This window comes from Lampetra planeri, chromosome 2 (genome assembly GCF_965212315.1).
Source record: "Lampetra planeri chromosome 2, kcLamPlan1.2.h2, whole genome shotgun sequence".
Taxonomy (NCBI): Eukaryota; Metazoa; Chordata; class Hyperoartia; order Petromyzontiformes; family Petromyzontidae; genus Lampetra; species Lampetra planeri.
The window spans coordinates 4,727,925-4,747,607 of record NC_136108.1 but is presented as its reverse complement, the minus strand read 5'-3'; the positions used below and the strand labels follow the sequence as shown (position 1 = coordinate 4,747,607).

Here is a 19,683-nt window from a genome sequence, read left to right as displayed (position 1 = left end):
ACCAGCTTGCTATGAACATTCCCTAGGCCATTTAATGAATGCTCCAGAATGCACCAAAGTGTTGCTTCATGAGACAGAAGAAAGCAGCAAATATTCACTTCATTGAACACTTAAGCGACCAACATTTATATCAGCTAAAGAGCCATTCACACGTTTTTTGCCAGTCGTGTAACTGTTACGTGTGCCGGCAGAGCAGCTGAACTGGGGCCAATAGGCTAGAGGGTCAGAATCAGAATATTTATTTAGACTCGGTCCTCGGCGCTAGGCTACGAAGAAGGGGTGGGAATCGGACGGGGTGGGACACGGGGGTGGGGGGCATTTTATTTATTTTCCAAGACCCATGCCGCTGCGTTTTGCATCATTTGAGTTATTTCTTTTGAGGAGCGTCTCACCAAGATCGTGACGTACCAATTCCACTGAACCGGCAATAATGTCCACGTGTGTTGAATACATGCTTTCGGAAATGAGCTCACCCAGAATGGCAAGCACCATGTCATCCTTGAGCACCTCCATGGAGCCGGAGCAGACAAAGTAGAAAGCTTGGAGTGCATCCCCCTGGCGAATCAGGAACTCCCCAGGGGCACAGAACGAGGGTTTAATGCTGAGCGAGAGGGAGCGTAGGCAGCCGCGGCTTGCCGACTCGAAGATGGCAAGCTGCAAGATCTCCTTGTTCATGTGCATGGCGATGTCTGCACGCAGCTCGTCTGGGAAGTCCTTGAGCAGCTGGCGGAGGAGGAGGAGGAGGAAGGTGTGACGCTGTGACACAAGTCGGGGGTGGTATGATCCCCCCCCCCCCACATTGCAATTGATGCCGACGCTCTGGTGATGTGTATGTGTGCGTCGGATTGAACGTGCGACAGCCGACTGTTTACAATGCGTGAAACATATTCGCGATTGTGAACCTCTAGGCAAGAGGAGCAAACGAGAGAGAACATGCTCGACCAACCACACATGTGAGACGGGCGAACAAGAACATGTGAACCTCCTAATTGTGATGTTTCGCTGAATCATTGGGTAAGAGGTGAATCGTTATTTGCCAAGTTCTTCCACTAATCTACTGATGAGCAAAAGGGACGACATTTATTTATATATAAAATAGAGAACATCACGTGTTTAATTCATTTGGCAAAATATTGCATAGTCCAGAGGGATCACGATGAACAGTACGTTTTGAATAAACTTTGTGGAGACCTTTGGTGCTAAATAAAACCATGACATATTCTTGGCATTATAAGAATACCATTTCAATGTTTGTCATGGGAATGTTTGTGTTGAAAACTGCATTAAAAAAATCGGTCTATAGTTAGGATGGTGAAGTCAGATATGAAATTATTTACAAGTGAGAATATGTTTAACGCAGAGTTGTGTCGCTGTGAAACGTTGGGCTATATAAGGAAAACAATGGTCTAAAAATTCAAAAACTAAAACCTGCCACTTGCCCGGCATCTGCCTCTGCGTATGCTGTTTAATGAGACACTTAAGTGATAGCCATTCCGTAAAATATTACATCTCATTTGTACTGATTTGCAACGTGTATTCCAAATAGCAAAAAAAAATACGAGTTCATTAGTGCCCAGCATTTTGAAACATGTGTCATGTCTTACAGTGCGCTGATTGGCCGCTCCTGAAGAACAGAGTAGGCCAATGATGTTAGGGACCAATGTCAATGAAATGCCACTTTGCTCACGTGATTTACTGTCATAGGGGACTGACTTGGCAGGATGTGCTTCATGTTCTATTGATCCTGCGGCCAATTCATCAACCTCTTCAGGTTATCTTAACTAGGGCACACCAATGCGGGGATGTAACTAATTATCACTTTCCCTAGACATATAATGATTCCCCCCTCGAGTGATTTAGTGAAAATTTCATAATTTTGGGGGATTATGATCCGATTCAAGAACCGATACATTTTTTAAACACTATATTATCCATGATAGAGTTTTTTTGGTTAGATCGCGTAAATATAAACATGTCCATATTATTTGGGTCTTTTGGTAAGGTCACGTAGATAGGTTCAAAGCAATAACAAAAAACTACGACGTTTCGATAGCAACACATCAGGCGATGACGAAAGACCCAAAGAATATGAATCCCTGCAGTCACGAAAGCTTTAAGTCAAGATATAAACGTGTCGTTAAACCTGCCACCACTCTGCACAGCCAATTAGTAAGGATTGCTACGTAAACAAAACGTGCTAATTCGTTACTCGTTCCGCACCCACGAATTGTAAATTGTAAACGTTGTGAGTTTACTCTCCGACACTCCCCTCTATCGATTATTTCTCGTCTCAGATTTACCATCTCATCTGTATTTTTATTTTTTCTGTCTTCTTTGTATAGTTTTGTACATTCCATTAACACAAATATAACATCATTGCGTACAATTTTGCATAAAGAATTACGTGCAATTTTCATAAATTATACACGGGCATAATAATACTAGGTTTGATGTATGTCTCGTTGCAAAATAAATATCGATTTTAATAAATTAATCGATGCATTGCTATTATAACACTCACTCACGTAGCTAATGAAACTTACTGGACATAAGGATCTTGTCGTTTTTTTTTTATATCACAGTTGCTGAGCACAGGCCAAAAACCGCCCAGCGGTCAGCAACAAACAGTTCCACTGAAGGCACATTCGATAAAAGCCAGCAAATTTTCTTGACTCGAGCAAAGTCACACGAATTCGGGAAACGAAACAGCAGGATGGAACTCCAAAAGTGGAGCAGTGCGAGAAAAAAAGTAGAAAGGTGAATTGTTTTCGCCTGGAGTGTGGTAGTTGTCGAACACAGCTGGGTAAGGTACAGAAGCGCCGGTCTCCCCGCTGGAGTGTCCGCGAGGCTGTGTGTGAAGTGCACGGACCTCGTACGTGTCGATGCCGTTGTTGACGGACCACGTGGTCTGGAAGTACTCGAGCATGCGCTGCTTGAGCTGCTTGGGCAGGCGGTGCACGCGGATGAAGTCCTTGAGGTCCTTGGTGCGGGTGTGGTACTGCGAGCGGCGCGAGTACATGCGCTGGATGATCGCCGTCACGTTCCCAAACACCACCGCGTGCATCAGCGCTGCCCAGGGGTTCGCAAACGGAAAGCGTGGTTGAGAATAATAGCAAGTGACCCACACGCTCGCTCGGTGCGGTGTTCATCTCAAGGGCGGTGACGTGACCCAGAGGTCGTGCGTTGGCCGCTTGTTGTTGCAGAGGATCGCGGTTCGAAAACAGCGGTCACCCTGATCAATACTGCGGGAGTATTAACCGTTAAATAGGCATTGGCTGCTCATACAGTGTCCGTTAAAGATCACGGCCATGTCTGCCGACATCAGGGTTTGAATTAGACAAAAAATTTAATAATCTGCAAAATTACCCACACTGGTAGGCTATACTCGTCTGTGAAACAGAGCGCCTGCATCATAGCCTTGCTAATGATTTCATTTGAGATCCTTTGGTTCTGAATGAATGCTGGAAATGTCATGTTTTTGCAATGAGGACCAGTGTCTCCCATAGGACAATCTTTATGGAATTTCCCACAAAATGGTACTTATTTGACCAACCTCAAAGGGGATTACAATGAAGTCTATTGATCGCTTACTAGAACTGGAACTCATATCCTTTAACCACAATGCTATTCGCTGAATATATCATTATGAATTTGTTAAAATGTTACAGGTTATGACACATTGCATGAAGATAATCGGCTCTCTAAGCCATGCAAACGAATGTGTCGATGTGGTTATGACCTATATCCCACAAATTGTGATTGATACTATAACAAAAATGTACATGCCAAAGTGACCTTATGAAATTAATCAAAAGCCCAGGGGTGTTATGTGTGGGTTTATCATTGCAATTGCAATTGTAATTGACAATTATTTTCAATGTCGTTTAATTGCTGAAGAATATTAACCACCCACATTACGCTCACAGACAGTACAGTGATAATACTTTTTGCCTTGTATTTTAATTTTAAGCGAAGAGAAACCTTCCAATCTGTGAAAACCCAAACTAATTTTCCTGCACCGACACATATAAAGTATAACATAAAGCTGAACAGTTGAAACAAATGCATTTTTACTAAATGTTGCTCTTTGTGGAGAGAGGATACATATTTAACGCATTTTAAAGTAGTTTACGGCTAATGAGAAAGCAGACTGCGTGTAGTATAGAGGCAGAGATAAGGCGAGAGGATGGATGGTTGCTGATTTCCCAGCGTGCGATTGGTGCTAAGATAGTAGATTAGAAACAAGCACTCTACACGGAAGGTCCTCATCAGTCCTGGCATGGCTCCCTTCCACGAGCAAAGAGGGTGAATACGCAACTCCATGTTGTTAATGTCTTCACAAGACATCGTCTGTTACGGTCACCGACTGTGACGCATATTTTGTTTGTATGTACAGTAGAAAAATATTTTTAAAAAAATATATTAAATTAACAGTGAAACGCAGCACAGGCGAAATAAAACCAGACTAAACCCAACACATAAGCGCCTGTTGCCACCAAAAAATATCCCTCTATTCTGTGTTATGAGCCTGTTTGTCTATTCTATAATTAGATCGAATCATGCGTGGAATAAAATACAAACGCTGCTTTGAAGCGGGCCTTCTTTGTCGGAACGTATGGGGGGCTGCAGGACAGATTGATGGATCCCCTGGCCTCACAGCCTTACCTCCGATGAGCATAGCGCAGACGGAGAATATCTTCTCGGCGTCGGTGTTGGCCGACACGTTGCCAAAGCCCACGCTGGTGAGGCTGCTGAGAGCAAAGTAGAGCGAGGCGATGTAGGCGCTGCGAGTGGACGGACCTCCGCCCGTGTTGTTGGTGTGGAACGGTGTCTCCAGCTTCTTGCCCAGTTCGTGCAGCCAGCCTGCAACAAACGGGTCCACGTGGAAAGCCTTTGGAAATCGGTTTGATTGAAAAATAATTGATACTAACCACTGGGACGTCTCACGTTGGATTTGCCCAAATTAACGGGAAGAAAACATTAACACATTGGTCAACAGTACCGCCTGCTAAAAATGACAAAACATAAATTTAAGTCAAATTTTAAGCAATGGCCCGACTTCAGGGCAGAGAGACAGAGAGGGCAGAGAGATTGAGTGATTCGTCGCTGAAAATTGCACGATGAACACTCTCATCTCTGGCCGCTTTCTCTATGCCATGAAGAAGCGCCATTGCCCTAAATGTTGCCTGTTAGATTTGTTTCACACTTCATGGGAGTGTTATTGACAAATGTGTTTTTGTTGTTTATTATTTGCACGCGTGCACCGCTGCCAACACTTTGTCACACATTCGTGTCATATTTACAATGTTTGATTCGGGATACGCTATTAAATAGCTGTTTAAGCTAGCTGTAGGATATACATTTTTGTTGTTATTTTTTTCATCAATTAAATAAAAAAAATTGGCCTGTGTCATTCTTACCTCTGTTTTTTTTAGTCGCTATACAAATTGAATACGTTTTTTTCTTTTATGTAAAAACTAAATCACACATGTACGGGAAAATAGCACTCCAATTTTAGGTAATATTAAGCTTGGCGATTACCCAGTGGTGTTCATTTTGGCACACAAAAGCCAATGTGAATTCCTGATACGTGTTTGTGTAATAACGCTATGGAATACACACTGACACCAATAAAGCCGCCCCTCCCCCCACTTCTCAGAAAGCTTACCAATCACAGATTCTGTCCAAATAGGCCTAAACCTCCAAAAAACACAATTCGTTTCTCCCAACACATTAATGCGTCTGCAGCTGAAACACACAAAAGAAGAAATAAATGGCATCCACTCTAATGCTTTTCAAATGTGTTGGATAATCTGCCGCTCGTGTTTTATTACTGGCTTACATTCTCTTTGCAATCCAACTAAACATAGAGGAATTTGATTTGAATGAAGCGGAAGAGATTATGGAAGTCTCATCTGCATGGCTTCTTATCCGACTTCAAATACAATGTATACAGCACTGTATACGGTGTGGTGTGTTTAGTGCGGCAGCGTAGCGGTTAGCGCGCTGTGCTAACACCAGTGACGATAAAACCGGTTCCTGGGCCTCCCCAAGGTCGACTCAGCCTCAAATGAGTACCTGGTGTGGTGTGTAAACATCGCCACTGGGGAGATAAAGGCGGCCGGGCGTGGTGTTGGCCACCCATCCCCTCGTGTGCCGTGCTGGCCTTTATAGGTAACAGCACTTTCCACAACAGTCTGTTCAGGCTATATGGGGGCTATTTGTCTTCATATGATGTAAACACGTGGTGCACGTGTGTTAATGCAGCCCATACAGAAACAAACAACTCGAGGAAACTATCAGAATGCGCGAGCCATGGAGCACACTGACTCTAATATTCAAGTCACGTGTTAGATTCAAGGTCTGGGTGAACTCAGGCTATTTTCCCTTTTAAGATTTAAAAAGTTGAATGAATACTTAGGGGTCGTCTATAAATGACGTTACGCGATTTTGGACGGTTTTGACCCCCCCCCCCCCCATCGTCACACGGCGTCACAAAAAGTCAGACCCCCCCTCAAATATGACGTCACAAAGCTCTGCCCCCCCCCCCCCCAAAAAAAATAAAACATGCTTCAAATCGCTTTAAACTACTGTCATTGTAGTGCGTCTTTAATGTGGCGCTGCACTCTGATGTTGTAGGAGCAAACATTTTTTAAAAATTATATTTAATTAAGTAGAACGTGTTGTCTATATTTGCGCATTTTGACATGACGTCACATTTCTCAACCCCCCCCCCCCTCGTCACACATCGTCACAAATGTCTGACCCCCCCCCCCCTAGGTGCGTGACGTCATTTATGGACGGTCCCTTACGTGAAATATCAACAAATAACACAGCCCCCTATCAATAGAAATGTGAAATTATCACCGTTGGCTAAAATGGTGGCAACGGAGATGATTGTGTCCACTGCGGTGTGTTACCGCATGCTGTTGTTCAGCAAGTATGGACGTTTCGCTCCAACTGCGGGGGGCTTCTTCAGGAACTTAATTCTCCCGTTACGTGGAATAAGCTCTTTAAATGATGTTGGCATTTACTTTGAACGATTTAGTTTCCCAGATTTGCTATGACTAAATTAATAGATTCAGTTTAAAAAATAAAATTCACATTGTTAGATCAATTTATGTATTATTATTCTTACACTACTTCTTTATCCAGGAAAGCCTCATCGAGTCTCGTAACTCCCTTTCAAGCGGGTCCTGCCAAAGTTGTTTCCGTTCGCAGTCGGGGCGAGGTTGCTACGCGTAATCTCAAACGAGTATTCTTCAGGTCATTTTTATTTTCAGACTTGGGATGCTTTGGTTTTAGCTCAGGGAGGAAGCCAAAGAACCCGGGAGGCGACCAATGCAGAACCTGGGGAACAACTTTGAAACTCCCCACAGGAAGACACCCGAGTCGCGAATTGAACCCAAGATCTGCATGCTGTTCGGCAAAATCGTTAACCACTCGGCAATCCTGCCGCTCCGTAGAGCAAAATAGAGAGAAACTTTGGACATCACGCCCAATAAGAAGAGAAACAAGCCTGAATGTACGCTGGAAAGCTTATTGCTCAAGGACACAGAGATTCGACTTGCCTAGCAGTGCACCGTGCCCGCTTGCACTGTCATTGTGTATCACATTCCAAGCAAGCAGTTAGCGAGACGGTGGTGTGCTACTCACACAATGCAAATTATTCGGTGTCATTACGCTCGAGTGACGGTTACTTTTGCAATGCGATGAAATACGTACGTACAATGAATAAGCATCGCAGATTATAAAACGTTATGCGATAATATCCAAAGGGTTAATAACACCATGAACGGATGTACAGTAATTAGTCTCAATTATTTCACCAAACTATTTTCAAATTGTGAGATTGTATGACCAGACAATGCTCTAATTAGCAGGTATTATATTTGTATATGCACATGCTCTTCTCAAAGGTGCACTTGTGAGCCCAGTTAGGCACACCGTGTTCAGGTCAAAAGAGTTTCAGGATTGGAAAAACTGGGAAAGTGGACAAACGAAATCCAAAATCATTGATAAAAATCGACGCGTGCACTCTCGCACTGTCAATATTGTTAATTCTGTGCGTGCAGCTTCGCATACGGGAGCTTAGGCAATGCACTACCAAAACCTGAGTTCGATTCCCGGCCACAGCTCACATTGAGTGTGATTTCAGAACGATCCTGAGCCTCCCTTTGGCACACTCAGCATGAAATGAGGACGTGGAGTCACTCCAGGTCCTCATTTGGAGTGGCGGTTAAACATCGGCACTGCGGAGACTTGGATGGCTGGCCACTGTGCTGGCCACATGATACACTCATGCGCCGTGCCGACCTCAATACTTGTAGGTGCTCCCTAACAGCAAATGCCCCAGCAGTCTTTGAAAGGCTAAATATGTGGTATCTTTTTTTGTGCTTTTTAAAACATCGTTTTTGAAACTGGCTTCTGGGGTTTATACCTATTCCTGAAGTCGGACAGCACACGCAGATTGTGTGCACGCACACACGTGAGCTCATCTCCACATTTAGCCTGAAAATGTGTATCAGCTGATTTAAAGGTGATTAAACACTGTCTGTTAGTGACATATTGTGCTTTAAGAAGTCACTGGTCATTCAACACATAGGCTTTCGTGACCAATATTATGAATCATATCTTTTTATGGTCAGATCGCATGAATAAAATGTCTGTCGTAAACCCTCATCCACCCGATGACGCAGGTGACACATTTTGTTTTGTTTAAATGGAATAATACATATTTTGAAAAAAAACAAATAGATTTCTCAAAATCTTTGCCAGTATAATATCGGAGCTTTAGAGGTCCGGAGTCCTGAATGCATTTATCCATTCTACGGCATTGTTTTACGTTCCCCTCACCGATGTCCCAGCTGTGACGGTCATTGGTTTCGATTTCCGCTCTGCCGATCTTGTACCAGATGCACGCCATCCAGTGAGCGAGCAGACCGAACATGAACATGAGCAGGGTGAGCACCACCGTGCTGTACTGCGAGTAGCGGTCAAGGTTCTGCAGCAGTCGCAGCAGCCTGAGCAGTCGCACCGTCTTCAGCAGGTGCACCAACGTTGTCTGGACACGCACACGGAGCTCTGGTGGGATGAGGCAATTCTTTTGCAGAAACAGAAACAATTTCGTGCACACCCTGGTGGCTGCGAGGTCACAATGAGTTTTTTTTTTCCAATAAAAAAAGCCAAGGTGAAGGAATGAAAACCGTTATTTACAACCAAGGGGCGGCCCACTGGGACAGCGTACACTTTTGAAAGTTGACTTTACCAAACCCTCACTCACCAGCAGTGGTGAAGTATGGTCAAACAACCCCAGCAGTGGATTGACAAAGGAACGCACATTCACGTATCCGAGCGCGGGAAAAGAGATTTGCATAGATCCCAGTGATACGAGATCCAAATAACAAAGACAAAGATCTGCCGTATAGCCTGTAACAGACTGTTGCGGCAAGTGCTGTTAGTGAGTGCCTATGAAGGTTGACACAGCACACGAGGGGGTGGGTGGCCAACACCATTCCTGTTTACACATCGCACCAGGTCCACATTTGAGGCTGAGCCGACCTAGGGCAGGCCCAGGACCGGTTCAAATAATCGTCACCGGCGTTGGCCATGAGCGGGAATAGAACCCGGGTCACTAGGTTCATAGCGCAGCGTGATAACCGCTACACTACCGCTCCCCCCATATACAACCTTGATCTCAAACACAGATGGTTGAGGTAGGGGCCACTGGGGCTTAACACCTTAGAAGACCCTGTAAATACATGGTCCATATTCCTCATTGTGTCTGGTAATTCCCAACACAACCTCCCAAAGCATCAGGTGTGACACCGCCAATATTAGCGGCCACTTGCAGGGCACGTAAAAAAAGTCTGATGCGCGGACAGCAGGACCGCTGTGTTACTTTACATACTCGGTTGCTTACGTGTCGTTTTAAATGTGCATGTTTAACGAGTGGCTCAAAGCGTTTTACAATTTTGCATGGAGATTTTGTTTTGATACACGCCTATAATAAATAAATGTCATTATACAGTATGTTGAGCAATACATATGCATGTATATCACTACATTTTAAAATAACTTCCACTGGGAATATTGCTTCCGGCTGAGAATCAGGCAAGCAAATGCCTACACATATATTGTTTGCTTATGGAAAATACACTGATGTTAATTAAAAGATGAAATTCGCTGCACATGAAATTTTTATGTATATGTAGATTCTAGGATTATAAAGCTGTGCACAGCATCAACAGGCAACTGAAAATATTAACTTAATTCAAACCACAAATATTGTGTATTCTTAGGTTTTTTCGGTAAAACTAAGAATATGAATCCTTGCAGTCACGAAAGCTTCAAATCTAGAAATATTGTGTTAACAACAAACATTTAATTCGCATAGTCACGATATATTCACTGCGGGATAAAAGCCTTCCGAAGGTGTCACCAACTCTCAGAGTCACATGACACAACAACTCAAATAGACAGCTCCTGTACGTGAACACCTCCAATTAGCACGGTTGGCTACGTACGGCGCTAAATAAGTTCAACGTACATACACATCTCATTGCTTCACCTCCATGGAGGCCATCCTCTTGGATGTGTTCCCTGAGCACAATTGTGTACACTCCGTCACACTTTTTCTTGCGTGCACTTTTGAGCTTTTGTTCAAATGTTCTTTGTCAGTTGACATATTTCTGATCATTTGTCATAGCACGCACTGTTTACTGATTAAAAGCTGTCTTCACGTGGCACACGGGTATGTTGCTTTTCATGAATAAGTTTCATTTTCAAAATAATTCCAACCTGCTCTTGTTCACCTGTTCATTTCATATTTTTTTTTTTATCCCGGTCTGCCTTCATTGACTGCCCTTGGCAAACTTGAAAAGTAATTTTCTGTTGCTCATTTATATCGAGGCACACTTTGATACTTTTTTTTATTAAATTCCTCATACTGTAGTTCATTCCCATTGGCTGTTGTAATAACAATTTAATTAGAAAATCTGAAATAGGTAAAAAAAACATTTTCACGTTTATGCCACGATTTTCCCAATCCAATTCTTACGAATAATATTTTAATATCGCTGCCAGCAGATTTCAGGAATGCATGTTTCCTCATCTGACTACTTTTCTAATATTTATTGACACTTTCTTCATAATCTTAGTGTGAAACGTCCAAGCTTGGAACTGGTCTTTATTAGCATTTAAAAATATATATTTAGGCCTTGGTTTGTAAGAGCTTGGGGTTGACTGCATCTGGTTCTTCTAAGTTAAATACATTTTCACAGTCTACAAAAGTTGCGCACAAGGTATCTAATGTGTTTTAGGCCTTCGATTAGAGGCCAACAGTTATCTAAATCATCAAGTCAGTTTCAATAGATTAATGATTTGGGCATTGTTCTATGACTGAGGAGTTTATTTCCGTGCAAACATTACATAATTCTTCTTCTAATGACTGGTCCTGTTCCTCTGATGTCCATGATTATACCATTTACTGTATTTGGTCCGGGAGCTTTTACGTAATTTTCTCCATACCGTGAAAGAAAGTGTTTGTATGACATCTGGTACTACCCCTTCATCTGAAACATGGCTCACGTCCTGAAATATATGCAATTTATGCCTGAGAAATCTGCATAAATCCCTCTACTCTGTCAAGTGTTATGATTCCATATTTCCCCCAAGTGGATAATCATCAACCTCCTCTTTGCAGCTTTCATACTCCCATTGCTTGCTCGAACATCTTCAATGAAATGTTTTATTCTCTAATTTAACTTCTCATTATTTTTCTAACTGTTTGAAGAGTTCTGTTTATGCAATATTTAGTTTCGCATTCCCCATCTCCTGTTTTATTTCGCATTTTCCTCAACCTGTCTTTGTGGTTTTACATAATTGGTTGTCTGCTTGTTAACCTTTCACATCCCTCTTTTAATGAGCTGTCTTATTATCATTATTATTCGAGTACCATTTTGGCATGGGTTACCTTATGCAAAAGTAAGTAAAAGGTGTGGAGATGAGATGATTGGAAATCTTGACATTGTAGAGAGGAATCAGAATGATGATATTCTATTGCAGTTGGCAGGAAGCAGGGGCATGAAACGAATTAAAAACTTTTTCAAAAAGAAATATCCTTTTAAATTAACTTGGCAGAGATGAAATAGTGAAATTAGAAATGAGATTGACTTCATTACAGTGGACAGTGCCCAGATTGCTAAAGATATCTCTGTTCTCAATAAAAACTACACATGTGGTGATCGATGCCTGGTGCAATGTAGCCAACAAGAGGGAAAAACTAATTAGAGACAAAAACAAGACAGTCAACTTAAAACAATCTCAGATTTTAGACTCATTATAAACAACAGATTAAAATGCCTAGAGCAGCAAACTGATGAAATAGTTGTGATCCCGTAAATTGATATTAATCATAATCTGCACTTGTTTATTATTGAGGGGTCAACATTTCATCTTAAAATTATTTGTTTTGCGGAATGTCCTAGCAAAGGAAGAATTCATCGTTCAACAAGGATTAGAAACAGAGTGTCATAAATTGATACCCTTAATTGCATTAGGACTAAAATATAAAAAACGCAACACATTTTGCAGACATAGCTCTGGATGTTTGATGTTTGACCAAATATCAAAACTTAACGTGTGTCATAGAAAATGAGGTACAATATGTAAATCCAATCTTCCGTTTTTATATGGTTCATCAGTCCGAATCTACAAGCATGGCAGAAATGTTAATTTCCCCTCGCTGCTAGAAAAACAAACCTCATTTTTATTTTCCTTGTTACTCTCAGTCTGCTATATTAATCGCTTGCGTAAACATGACACATTTAATGTTGGTTCATGACATCTTCATTTGATAAGGAAGATATTGTTTTATATTGTGGTAGTTAATCTATGTATGCATATGATGTTGTAATTTACTTTGAACGAATCTTACATTGTGCTACAAAGCAATACAAACGTTATCCATAATAGGTTTTTTTTGGGTTAGATCGCGTAAATATAAATATGTCGTTAATCCTGCCACCACTTGACACAACCAATTAATAAGGCTTATCATGAGAAAAAAATATGCCAATTAGTTACTAGTTCAGCACACCAGTGTGTTGGGAGAGTATTTCACATTTTCCACATTGTTAAATTAATATAATGTATTATTATATTTGTTTTCCCAAGAAAGCCTCACAGAATCTCACGACTCCTTTTCAAGAGGGCACTGTCAAGTCTTCAGTGGGCGAGTGATGATTGCAATGCGTAATCCCGATTGAGTGATTTGATACAAATGCGCAACTGAGTTGCTCCATTCCTCTCGCCGAATTGTTTCATTTCACCTCCATCGCTACGAGCAGATGCTCAGAGTCTCCTGCTGGGTGCTCTTGAATGATGAATCACAGTGACGGGACATAATGAGTCCTCAATTATTGCCATAACTCTTCTGATCCAACTGAAATTGGTTGCTTATCGAAAATTAGTTGACCTCCAGAGTGAACCCTTCTAAATTATTTAAGACCAAACATGGCAGCACTGGATTCAGAATTCTCTATGTTGTTGTTGTTGTGAATAACACACTGCCAATCACTCTGCTTTGTTCATGCTAAGCATTGACTCGTTTCAGAGCGCAGCCTTTTTTTAATGTAAAAATCAAATGCACTTGCAACTGAGCGAGATTATATTACGACAGGGCCGATGAGTAAATCACCCTTTATCATGCTCAATCCCATTAGATCTAAGCAAGCTTGGGCCTGGATAGTGCTTGGATGGGTTTTTTGGGTTAGATCGCGTAAATATATAATTGTGTCATTAAAACCCGCCACCACCCGACACAGCCAACTAGAAAGGGTTGTCACGTAAACAGAACGTGGCCAATTCGTCACTAGTACAGCACACCGGTGTGTTGGAGAGCCAAGCCACAACATTTACAATCTGAGTACGACGTTTCGCCAGTAATTACAACCAGCTTCATCAGGCGACAGCCAGATTTGTGGAGAAGTCCACCTGTTTCGTTCCTTATATAGAGGCGTAGATGCGGTGACCACACTTCTGCGCTCTTGCACAAAGTGGGGGGGGGGGGGTGGGGATGATTATATTGGATGATATTGGTCGCGAAAGCCTACGTGTTATTAAACTGAGCTTGGATGGGTGTTCACCATGTGTGAAGCAGGTAGGTTGCTGTAGGCTGCTTCTGGGGAGTACAGCAACATCCGTTGATGTATTGAACTTTGCCTTCCCAATGTCTATGCTCCCCACCTTCACCAACCTCCTTGACCCAAACAGTGTGGGGAGGCCATCATCCAGCAGTGGATTGAGAAAAGGTCAACGTGTGTACATATTAGCATATTTATTTAATGATTGTGAGAGTTGCAACTATGGGCTGCTGTATGTATTTGCGTTAAATTTTGTGAATGCTGCATTAGTTTCTGGTATTATGATGCATCCGTGCTGTTCAGGATGATTCAAATAATAAAACAAGACGTTCCCCCTAAGCGCATTTGGATATATGTATGAGATACGCTTTACAAATCTAGTGAGCGCTGATCAAATTTAAGGAGCTGCCAAGAATGTTTAAAATGTTTCCCATGTTTGTCCTCCAATTGCACAAAACGTTAACGCTGCTTACAAAAAGACCCTTGAAACACAGTGGTCATGTCAAATTCTTAAAGCATGAACTCAATAAACTCTTTCCTCTTCCTTAGTAATTACATTTTTTTATTATCACATTGCAATTGTTCCATCATTCTCCGTATTACTGAATTGAAGTGTATGACTACATCGGTCGAATCAGATTTGTCCCAAAATTTTCATCATCTCGTCGTGTATGAATTCAAACAAAACAAATTATATGTGAATTAAAAATCAAGTCACATTTATAAAAAAAAAATTGCTTTTTAAAACATTTGTGCAAGATCACCTGTTCTTTCACCCGAATTAATATTTCTTGTTGTTAAACGATGCATTTTATTCGCCATCAATAAATTATATCGCGGCTACTGTAATTTTAGCAGGGCCATTGGCTTCGAGCATCATCCAGAATTTGAAACGAAACAAGGATCGTAAAAAAAAAACCTATTTGATGTAAATTATGTAAAAGTTCTTCTTGGTTCTTTCGGTAAAGTCACGTGACTTTACCGAAAGAACCAAGAAGATGAATCCCTGCAGTCACGAAAGCTTTAAATCGAAAAATATGTAAAAGTTGTCTTTTTTGCGAGTGAATTTTGTCTCGTCCGTACTGTGCTCAACCACCACACCGCAGGTCATAACACTTCTCTGTCTTCATTCGCACTCCTTTACGTAGATATTTATTTATTTTTATCCTATAGGACCAGTTCTTTTCAGGAGATATAAGAACTCCAGTGACTGACTGGATTTAAACAAGTCTTCGTACGTAACACAAGGATGGATGTCGAGTCGCTGGCAAGATACATTTGATTTATTGTAAAACCTGTCAGAAGACGACACACCACCGAAGTGCCAGGACTGCTGGACAGTGACTTGCTGGTGGGATCAATGAAGGACAAAATCAGCACCAAGTCAGTTCCTTTCGCGACCCATTGTATGAATTATAATTGATTTCAGAATCAGAAGATGAATTGATACTGGAGAAATCCCGTGAGCTGTAAGGCTCTGTTTCACACATGTCCAGTTAGGGCAGGTTAAAACGTGACAACAACAACAACCAATGACAATATATATAACAAGAATAGGAAAGGTAAACAAATCTCTTCAAATAATATACGAATAAAACTAAACACTTTTTTTTATCTTACCAGGTAAAGCCCACTGAGCTATTACAATTTTTCAGAATGTGACCTGACCAAAAATAATAGCCCAACAAAGTGGCTTTTCGCATTTTTTGGGGTCAGATCTCGTAAAAAGAAAATCAATTGAAAACCAGTTCCTTATCACAGATCCTACAGTGAGTCTGTACACCTGGTTTCCCCCTGCCAGACCCGTCAGTGGGCTTTGCTGAAAAGGTTCCCAACAGAGCAAAGTCTCTGTTCTGTTCATATGTATGTATGTTGAACTTATTTTGCTCAAAGTACTATGGGTGTCCAGAAATGGTAAAGAAAAACCTACTCCTACTACATTGTTTGACAAACATCCTGATAATTTTTTCAATCTGCAGTTTACGCCATTAAACAAGATCACGAATATTCTGATTGAGCTGATGGTAGAACCTTGAAGTAAACAGTAACCACAGACTCAGCAGGTTCAGTCAGCAGGTAGTAGTTGTAGATTTAATACAATTATAGGATAGTAGAATGCCTGAGGGCATATCCGTTATCTAAGCAATAACCCACAGGAACCCATTCCTAGGACATCCACAATATTCATTCATAAAAATGAATGGTCCTTTGAACGGAAACCACTCTGACTAGACATTTTTTAGTAGGTAATAATATTTAAAAGATACTTTGATTTTGCTGCATTGTGGCCTGCTAGCAACACCGTTTTTTGTCCTTCCCCACCCCCGCACCTCCGATTAGCACGATTGTGTGAAAGAAGTTCAACATACATACGTAGCATCAATACGGGGGACGGTTTAGCCAACATGAACAATAAATGACAATAAAATCCGTACGTACCACAGAGATATTAAATGCATAGAGGAGGTCAAAGGGCAGCGCAGCAATGAGGTCGATGAAGAACCAGGTGGTTACGTAGTGCACGCAGATGGAGCGCCCATCGTAAACTACTTGCCCCGACTTGCTCACATAAGTTGTGCGAAAGTTGAGCAAAATGTCTGTAGAGAGACAACAAGAACAAAAAAAAAGAACAGGCATAAATAAGTAGAGCAATCCTGGTGGGCCTTGATCTGAGTGAAAAAGGCAACGAATGACGGCAAAAAGGGGAGATTCTGTCATTCTCATCGTCAGCCGCTATCTACCCACCGCCGATCGAAGGCGTCCGTTGCTATCTCTCACAATTCCCCCCCCAATGCGACCATCTGTCTAGCTGATGTAGGTTGAAAGCTCATTTCTTTAGCACTGCTTTTTTTGCGTGTAGCTTGTTGCTCTTCCCCAGCACCTCCGATTCGGACGCTTGGCCGGGTACGGTGTGAAAGAAGTTCAACACGCATTGCTCCCTCTCGGCTGTGGGTGTCCTCTTAGATGCGTTCACTGCTTTGGCTGCCACTCGCTCATTATTCTCGACCGCTGGTCAACATCCATCCTCGCAACGCGTCCTGCCCAAGCTCATTTGACTTTTCTTAAGAATGAATATGATGTGTAAATTTACGTCTCTGGCAATATTTAGCTTTTTCAATATTAAGTTCAGTTTTCCAAAAGCACTTCAAACTACTCTCGTCTGCTTATTTACTTAAAAAAAGTATATATATATTCTGGTCTCCCTTCAATATTTTGGCCAAGATATTATGCACTCTTGTGTGTGTTTCCAGTTGCGTCCCTCCAAGAGAGATATTAATTTGTTTGGGGAACTTGATGTAACTACGTTTTCTTGTAATGCGTTTAAGTTCAGACTAACTTCGTGGCTTTTTTGTTCTTAATACATTCTTACGTCATTTCCCTGTAGAGCATTACCATTGGTTGTTATCATGGATGTCATGAGCAGCTCTGAGATGGTCAAAATATTTTCACCATTTACGTTCCACTCCTTTGTTTCTCCAATCCAATAATCACCTGAAGACGGCTGCTTGCGTTGTAGCCGAAACGTCGTGAGAATTTTTTTTTATTACTTCCCTTCTACGTAACTTTACCGAAAGAACCAAGAAGATGAATCCCTGCAGTCACGAAAGCTTTAAATCTAAATCTGTTCATTAATATTTTATTGTGTTTACAACATCGTTGTAGTCGTGTAAACTGTAGCTACTGTTAAGTTTCAAAATATGTTTCATGTTCTATAACAAAATAATAAATAATGCATCCGATGTTTTAGTAATGATCGCAGTTATATATCACTGTGATACATATATATATACATTTGCCGAAGGCAAAAGTAACGGTGCAATTTTGTTTTGTTTTAATGAGACGTAAAACACTGTAAAAAAGAAATGATGACTAATTTCACATGCCAGATATAAACTGTGGTAAGAATTGTGTGATCTTCGGTATCCAGCATATATTATGCAACATTCTGATATGTGAAGGCTAGGCATGACAACCACAAAGAATAATTGATGAAATGTAACTCCGGCAGAGTTAACCTGCCAGCTCATTAAGAAGCACAAAACATGCAATGCATTTGGTACTTTCAGCATAATTAAAATGCATTACTTTTGTTAATGCTTGAACATTTTTGCGAATATAAAAATTTCGTCCATAAAATAATGGCTCATGTACACATTGCTGTAAAAGATGTATGAGTGTAAACGCATAACAAAGTTTGGCTTGAAATTAATAGGAATACGTATTAAGCAAATTGTTATTTATAATTGTTATACAAGTTAGATAAATACAACTAAATTAAAGAAAAAATCCTACAAATACAAAAATGTGTGAAAATATATTAAATACAGTTTCAGCTTAAAAACACAAATATACATCACAGCTGTTCAATTAACCAATATGTGACGTTTAAATTAAATGTGTTCGTGGATACATTATATTTTTTCTAAAATTTAGTTTAGCATCAAATCACGTAAAGCTAGGTAGGTGGGTGGGACAAAGAGTAAATGCCGTATCAGATAAATAATCTGATTCTGCGGAGATACTGAGTTCTCATGCGAATGGCCATTGCTGATGAACCTTGCTTCTCAATTGTAGAAAGTTGATGGTCTCAGCTTGGCCAGCAATGACTGTAAAAAATAGAAACACCAATCTTGCTTATTGTTATATATATAAATATCCGTGCCTTATGTTTACACATTTTTCGGTGTGATTGTCATGCAACAAACAATTCTAGCATGGATAGGTGCCACGCTTGGGATTACACTTGGATAACAGAAAATGTACGTGCACAGGTAACACACACAACTCAGAGAGATCATATGTTACTGTTAATAAAAGTAAGTGAAAAGTAAGCAACCTTGGGCAAAGGATGATGATCACGAGAAGGGATGGTGACCGATTAACAAGACTGCCGACAAAATCACAGCCAAGTATGAAAACCTGTCTGAGATGATGACTGCAGTGGAGGTGGAGCGATGCGATCAGCCAACTCGCAGGAGTGAGATGGATGTTGGCATTGGCGAACAGTGCAGTATGGTGATCATGTGGGGAGGCCTTCATACAGCAGTGGATTGATCCTGGCTGATGATGAATGAATCTCAGGTGTTGATTATCACCCTCTAGATGCTATTTTCTTATATGGGACGATACATTGACTACTGCGAGAGTTTTTCAACCTCAGTGGCAGAATACCGATGAGCAGAATTAAAATTTTCATGTGTCTCTTGGCTGAAATGCCAAGGAGCCAGCAACAAACAGCACTATTGAAGGTGTAATGGATGCGAGTTGAGCAAGGTTGTAAAAAACTTGGGATAAGAGACAATGATAAAAGACAATGATGAGAGACAATGATAAGAGACAATGAACACATTCCTGCGGAGGGGGCTGATAGGAACGTTGGGTTGGTCGGTCAATGGCCAGGGTCAACGGCGGCGTGGTGTATTCTGCAAATATGCCACTGTGAGGGCGGGCACAAGCCGGTGTGAGTAGGTTAAGCGTTGAGTTTTATAAGGGCACCACGGGGTGACCAGCCCCTCCCCACCCAGCCCCACCCCTCCCA

The 19,683-nt window shown here is 41.4% G+C and overlaps 1 protein-coding gene across 1 annotated transcript in view; it reads right to left on the bottom strand.

Moving 5' to 3' along the window:
• LOC144725058 (voltage-gated delayed rectifier potassium channel KCNH8-like) overlaps positions 1–19,683 on the bottom strand; it is a 71,303-nt gene that overhangs the window by 12,394 nt on the left and 39,226 nt on the right. The window contains exons 6-10 of the mRNA XM_078604510.1: positions 16,584–16,741; positions 8,857–9,064; positions 4,666–4,863; positions 2,870–3,069; positions 474–723 (exon numbers count right to left, since the gene is read on the bottom strand). Of these exons, the coding sequence (XP_078460636.1) occupies positions 474–723; positions 2,870–3,069; positions 4,666–4,863; positions 8,857–9,064; positions 16,584–16,741 (1,014 nt within the window). The remainder of the gene's footprint in view (positions 1–473; positions 724–2,869; positions 3,070–4,665; positions 4,864–8,856; positions 9,065–16,583; positions 16,742–19,683) is intronic.